General features: G+C 44.2%; 1 protein-coding gene across 6 annotated transcripts in view; it reads left to right on the top strand.

Moving 5' to 3' along the window:
• Positions 1-254: 254 nt before the first annotated feature.
• HGF (hepatocyte growth factor) overlaps positions 255-7,403 on the top strand; it is an 88,521-nt gene continuing 81,372 nt past the window's right edge. For 3 of the 6 annotated variants that reach the window (XM_061582164.1, XM_061582163.1, XM_061582161.1), the window contains exon 1: positions 255-690. In XM_061582164.1, the coding sequence (XP_061438148.1) occupies positions 624-690 (67 nt within the window). In that variant the 5' untranslated portion in view covers positions 255-623. The remainder of the gene's footprint in view (positions 691-7,403) is intronic. The other 3 variants (XM_061582160.1, XM_061582165.1, XM_061582166.1) reach the window with 3 other exon arrangements.

The raw sequence follows: 7,403 nt of genomic DNA, 5'->3' as shown, positions 1-7,403 counted from the left end.
GTGCAGTTCCTCACCCTTGAACGCTTGGTTCCGCAAAACCTCCCTAGCCTCCTTTGGGAGGAAGGGTGGGATATAATTTTAATAAATACATAGAACACAAACGGGACCTCGCGCCTGCCTTTCCTCTACCGCGCACTTTAAATCTACCGCAGGAAGCACCAAGCCTGGGGCGCGCACGCCCCCTTGCCATGCTCCTCGCCCCGCCTGCGTCCAAGAGGCTCGGGGCTTCCCCTGCTCAGGCGCCGGCTGCCTTCGCGCCCTGGGCGCGTGCCAGCTGAGTCCTCCCCCAGAAACACGGGATATGGGCGGCTTTTTGCTGCCCTTTAGTAGGTGTCTGCGGTGGTCCCTGCGCCCTTCGAGTTTACCACGCTCTCTGGACTGGCTTGCATGCAAGACCGAGAGCGAGCGAGAGCAGAGGCAGGGGGGGAGTTGTTTCAACACTTTCTTACCGTAAGAGGGAGTTGGGACCCGGAGTTTTTCCAGTTAATCACACAACAAAACTTGGCTGATCGCAATAAAAAGCAGCTCGGCTCACCCTGTCTCCGCTATTGACCGGCTAGGCATCTCCTCTTCATCTCCTTTGGCAACCTTTGGGGTAGTGCAAAAAAAGCCACAAACCACCCATGTGGACCAACCAGATTTTGCTACTCGGACTCATTCTTCAGTCCATCATCACCATCCCTTTGGCAGGTTAGTTTGGCTCCGGTCACCTCACCCCACCGATGTTCCTCACTTGGGTCTTCTTGCCTTTTATAAATGTGCATGCTGTGTGTACAGTATTTGATTACATAGGCATGTTCTGCAGGCTTGTAATGTAAACACACGCACAAACATGTGTATTTGTGTGTACTGTGCGCGCGCGTATTTACGGTAAAAATCTGTCGTGTGTATGTGATGTATCCAAATGCCTCACGAGATTTATTTCTGTTTTTCCTGAGAGGAATGGTGGAGGTGGGTGGCAGGGGCAGGAGAGCGAATTCACGTGTGAAAACGTCCAGCGACTAAAGGGTTAGTTTTGTTTTAAGAAGTCTCCTCCTGGGGCAGGTTTAAAGCTACACTTCCCTCATTGTCGCTGAATCGGGAAGAGGTAAACTTGTCCCAGGACAATTGGAGGACATCAAATCATCATGCAGGTGCACAAACCAAATATGGTTACTTCTTATTCACACAAGAATGTGGCAGTAACATAAAAACCGCACCTCGAATGGGTTCGAAATCAAAGAACATAGCAGGAATGTGTTTAGTCCCAACAAAGTATTCATATAAAAGATCTAAAAAGAGTTCATGGATCTGAAAGACATTTCATGTGCAGGAAGATAATTATGTGAATGTTGCTGCTGAATTTGTTGGGTTTTGTGTAAACACGTGTTTTTTATGTACAGTTACTCTTGAGAATCTTTTGGGATGGCACAGATTAGCATTTTTTAAAGGAGCGGGGAGGTATTTCAGTGTTTGTTTCTGGACTCTCTCAGCTGTGATCAGGACAAGAGAAAACATCTGTCCCTTATTGTAATATAATTGATTACATGTTAAGCAGTGCGAGGGTGACAGTGAACATCCTAACCTCGGGACACCCTCTAAGGTTTGGAACAAGCACCTGAATGACAGGCTTGCCCTTGTGTGTCCCCAATGCTGTACACAGTCTACTTCTGGACCCAGTTCATTAACATTTCATCTCTGAGCCAAATTGATTGGCTGAGGCTGTAGAAAGTAGGAAGTAGAAAGGACAAACAATAAGCAATCAACAACTGGAAACTGCTGAGTTGATTTTTGTTTTCTGAGTGTCTTCTATGGAATTGGAACTCTGGAGGGCTTTAGTTTTTATTCCTTTTTGTTCTTTTTGGGGTACTTTTTATTATAAAAGAAACACATTTGGTTCTCTAGCCCTCTTTCTCTTCTTTGAAGTTAGATAAGTTTGTTTGCCATCAGACAAAAGGAAAGATCTGCTATTGGTCGCAGGTTGCACAGAAAAATCATGAACAAGTTGACATATATTGTGCAGAGACAGCTATGCCCATTTAGCATTTTGGAACCAATGTAAAGAACAGATGCATATGTACATTTGGTAGATAATTTGGCAGTACGATGGAGGGGCTTTGTTAACTTTCTCCAAGATATTATTTATGCAGCTGTGTATAGTACAGTAGTTCTTCTCATACCAAGTGCCTTTTCTGTTTTTATTTTTTTAAATGGCTATCCTGGTGAACTTTAGTTTCTATGTCAATAAAATGATCTCTGTGATGAATGTGGTAAATTGGCTTTTCTCCTGTTTTCCAGCATCCTCCTGATCCTACCCTTTTCTCTTCTGCAAACAGTTTTAATATTTGATCCATCCCATTATTAATGTGATTTAGGATCAAGAGAGTCTTTATTCCATTTCAGTGGGTGGACAACTTCATTTTATTTCAGACATATTTTCCCAGAATGTGTATGTTTCTCATGCTGGGGGAAAAAATAACAAACTCCAGAAGCTAATCTAGTGTATTGTTGTCAGACTCTAGGAATAAATGAGCCTTATTACATCATAGTTACTCTGCTAATAGATCACTCTGTTGGTTTAGACTGGTTGAGGTTTAAGTGACAGAAATGTTTATACTTGCAAAGTAGATTTCTATTTGTTGCAATCAAGAGCAAGACCTCTATTATGTATGTGCAACCACACCTGGTTTTTATTGTTCTATCACTATGTTTGAGGGCATGGGGGGGGAGGGAAATGCATGCTGACTTTTTCAGTTGTGGATTGGGCTAGACTATCTCAATCTCTTTCAATATATATAAACCAGAAGTTATGGACAATCACTGAAACAAGTATGTGAAATTTTCTTTTATGATAGCCTAAATAAAAACACTTCTCTACTTTTAATCATGTATCTCTGATTTCTTCAACAATAGCAACAATTTATTGGTAAATATCATTTTGTCAAATCCCTTTTCTTTAAATAGGTCATGGCAGATTAACACTACATCCTTATCTCAACCCTGTGCATCAGATTAGTCTGAGAGAGAATAATTTAGGGCGCAATCCAATTTGCATTTACACTAGACCGAGGGAGTTTGATATGGCGGACTTCTGGCTAAGCTGGCTGGATACCGGCTCAGCTGGGCTATGCTGGCATAAGTCCCGCATCTGAGCTCAGCCGTTGCTGAGCCTGGACCTGCCCTCATCTGAGCTCAGCCGTGGCTGAGCCTGGACCTGGCTGGCTCAGCTGGAGATCTGCTGCAGAAGCCCAGCCCAGTGGAAGGGGAGCTGGTGGAAGGCAGCAGAAGGCCTGCAAAAGGGGCGTTCATGGGGGCGTGTCAAAGGAGGGGCAGATGGGGGGACTTGCCCAATATCCAGGTCTCGTAGGGCTCCCTCCCACAGCCTTCTGTCACAGTAGTCGGTAAGCTGGGAAAAGGGTTGGCAGAAGGAAACATTTTGTTTCCTTTCCCATGGCCTGCCAGTGCAACTAGCGTTCTCCCCTCCATGATGCCGCTGAATGGCAGCTGGATGTGGCAGCCCCTTCTGCCAGCTCCACCTCCACTGGCTTGGTTCCCACTGCCCTCTGGCAAGTTGAATTGCCGTGCCTGTCCACACCACCCTTGAGTTTGAATATGAATCTACTGCATCCCATTGTCTCTGTAAAAGCACTGTATTTAATGTGTACCAGGTGAGCTTTCAGCATCTCTGAAGAAGATAAGGCTTTTGTTCCTAGGTTGTTATTTTTTGTTATTGTTTAGGTGTCAGCAGTTCTAGACTCTGCACAGGAGCCAAAGGTTAGATCTACACTACAATTTACACCAGTTTAATTTTCAAGGCTACCCACAAGAATCCTATGAAGTGTAGTTTATTGAATGTGGTGAAAATACCTGCTAGATTTTTCTCAAGGAATTATAATTATAATTTTCAGGTTACCTGAGAAAAGGAAATTGCTCTGAAATCCTCTCTGTGTAGTGCAAATATGTCAAACCACTTCTTGTCCTCTGCCTTACTACTTATAGTAAATAGTTCATACCTAATCAGGGAATTTCAGATTTGAGCTGCTTAGATCATAGTGAGTGCAGCCAACATGAACATGTCTTTAGTGATCTAGATTGGGGACAAAGCTTTCTTCTTTCCTCCAGTCAGAGCTGTCCATAGTTCAGATGTGGTCTTGTCACAAGCTCTGGAGTGTACTTAAACTTCTAGTCTGTAAATAAGCCACCTAACAAAGAGACAGAGGGCTCATCCAAACAGAGCGCAATAATCCACGTTTTCCATATCCAGTTCGTCATCTGACAGGCCTCACTTTGCCTGTTTGTTCACTCTTTCCCAATAAAAAACCCCACTTTTTTTGCGCCCACACACGCAGCAAGAGAACCCGTACTTCTTCTCGCTTTTTCCCAGCTCCGCCCATAACGCTCCTCCCATCAGCCAATTGGTCTGCAAAAATATGACATATGCTCCTCTCCGCCTTTGCAACAAAGCACAACAAGGCGCATGCACTTGAACGTACGAGCACGAAAGTTTGAATTTCCTGATGGTTTGGTAGTAGTGGCTGTAATGGAGTTCCTTGTCACTCACCACTCTGGAGCAGTGCCAGCCGGGGGGGTGTCTCCAGGTGCCCCTGACCATCCAGGGGGATTGTGGGCAGTGCAAGGGATCAGCAATCGCTGGGCAAATCCCCCCTAACTCTTGGGCTTATTTACTGCAGAGTTCAGCCCTGGACTGTTACACGGATCAGCAGCAGGAATGCTGCCCCTGAGGGAAGCAAACAGCCCCCCCCATGGGTGGCCGCTCTTGGCTTGGGCAGGGAATGCGGGAAAACAGCCCCACGTGCTGCCGTGTCAATCTGCACTGAAGCGACCAGCACAGGCTTTGCGGTGTTCCCTCTGATAAAAGAAACATGCAAACCACTTATATGCCTGTAATTCCTGTAATTTTGTTTGTTTGTATTTGCGATATTTCGCAAAACCAACTGTATGTTTTTCTACCTTTACGCATAGTAACGTTTCTGGAGATACACATGATTGCAATTCCACTTATTTCTCCAGAACAGCAAGTAATGATGTGTCATGTCTAGGAAGGTAGACCACCAGTCTCTATGGTTGCGGGTGGCTGAGACGCTCTAGCAAACCACTTATATGCCAATAATTCCTGTGGGTTTTTTGCTTGTATTTGCATATTTCCACTGTATGCTTTTCAGCTCAGCTGGGCTGCGAGAACCTGCAGGCTGTGGTTGAAATTGACAAGACTGGAAGAGAGTAGCCTTGCAGGCAGGAAAGCGAAATTGACTAAGGGTGTGTGAGTGTCTGTAATCCAAGAGGAAAGCCTCTATTTCTCTTCTCCCCTCTCCCCGACTCTGGATGCCTGGAAGCAAAGACCAATACATTCAAGAAGGGCATTTGATGTGGGGGGTGAGGGGTGGGAGGTAGAGGTTAGGCAAAGATAAATATTTTCTCCCTTGAAAAAGTTTACAAACAACCACAATTGCAGATCTCACCCTGAGTGGCTGCCCAGTTTGCAGGCTGGCTAAAAATTAACCGCTGTTGCTGCTTCTGTGCAAATGCGCTTTTTTGCATCTGCGCAGTAGAAGTTGCAGGAGCCCCCCCTAACACCACACCATTGCTCTGATAGGTTCCTTTTTCCCGGGCTTTCCCTGGACATTCACGCACATGTGCAACAGTGGAAATACGTGATTGGCTGAGAATGAGGGAAGGGATATGGGGAACTGCCCAAGAACCGCCCATCAAATGCCCACAGCTGTAAAGTCCGCGGTATTGCATCCGAACGCCTGAAGGTACAGCGGATGATTCCCTGTTTAAAAAAGCAAATCGCATGATTTGCGGTATTGCAGGAGTGGATTTAACCACGCAAAAATATGCAAAAGCGTGCAGCGTCATATGGACAACTGAAAAATAATGAAAACACAAAGCGATCATGTCACACATTTTACAGTTGTCTGGATGAGCCCTGAGTTTCCTGCAAACATGCCTTAATCTAGTCATGTTTCGTGGTATTTCCTTTTCCATGTGACTTACGATGTCGCACATCATGTATGAAGAAAATCTGAACATTGTTCAGGATGAGGATCATTCAAAACCATTGTAGGTCTCTCTCTCTCAAAACGCTTATTGTCTCTGTGTTTGCATAACTACATATATTTCATTAGCTGGCTGTGATTTATTCTTTCAGCTGTAGAGTATTATTATACTGTATGCTGTCAGCAGTGAAAATGATATTCTGCCCGTCTGAAGACTGTATTCCCTCTGGCTAATGGAATCCATTTGGTGCACAGTGCCAATAGCTACTTATTGGTCACAGAAACACGCACCGCCATATAGCACAGATAATTTAATCCACTTAACAGAGTTTTCCCTTCACTTTTCCTATTTAATGGGGGTTTTTTTAGCAGCGCAGGATGAGGAAAGTGGAGCTGAAGGGCTCAAGATTAGGATGTTGCATAAAAACTGGAAAATGATCCACTGAAATCAAAGAAAGGAAAGCTTCTTATTGGGGAAAGCTTATTTCACTCCATTAGACAGTCCAAAGCTGGAATAGAAATGTGCATTCTCTATTGTAGTGTAAGGCATCTTTGATTCTGAGGGCAGATGGATGAATGAAATATTTTTTTACTTGGGTACAAATACTAGAGTCCAAAACATACACACATTGTGTCACACTTGAAAGGTGACATATTTTTAAAAGGCAGGAAATTACAGTTTTATTGTAGTATAAGACAAGCAACCCAAAACTTTATAGTGGTCTTGCACTTAATAGTTCGCCTGGTTGCCTTAGGTGATCAGGAATTCCATACTGGTATTCATGGGCCTGGCAAATAGAAACATATCTTCACATTAGTCCTCAACCTGTCTGCTTGGTTTCCATGATGTCTGGAGGAAGGGAATCCCTCAGCTCTGTCCCTCCTCCACTATCCTGTTTGGTAGAAGACATCTGCTATTAACTAGCATCTTATGTGGCCAGTCTCTGTGCATGTGTGTGTGCGTGTGCACGTGCCACTTGGATTTTCTGCCTTGGAGACCAAAAATGTCCTGCATTGTCTTTGACAAGAGGAGGATGGGAGCAGGATACCTTTATACAATGCGAGTGCTTTGTATTAGCCCCCACCCCTGTATTAACAATACAGCATTTTAGGTTTTTACAAAATACCACCAGGGTTCAAGCTCAAAAATGATCCATTTTTTTTAGCATTTCCTTTAACAAAATATCAAGAGCTTTCTTGAATGCTTAAAAACAAAAGAGAAGAAAAATGCTTAAAGCCTCACCCACCTCTTGTTAATTTTGGACATAGCATCTCCATTGTTTCCAATAGGCATATTTAAAATATGCAAAATGCAGGTACAAGGAAATAGTGACTCTCCCTGAAGACCCCCTTCCTCCAAAGGTCTTTAGTGGTGGGTCATTGTTTGTATCCCAGCAGCCAATC

The sequence above is a fragment of the Rhineura floridana genome, chromosome 8, assembly GCF_030035675.1.
Source record: "Rhineura floridana isolate rRhiFlo1 chromosome 8, rRhiFlo1.hap2, whole genome shotgun sequence".
NCBI classification, from domain to species: domain Eukaryota; kingdom Metazoa; phylum Chordata; class Lepidosauria; order Squamata; family Rhineuridae; genus Rhineura; species Rhineura floridana.
The sequence above is the reverse complement of the archived record's forward strand: the minus strand, read 5'-3'. Positions and strand labels throughout refer to the sequence as shown.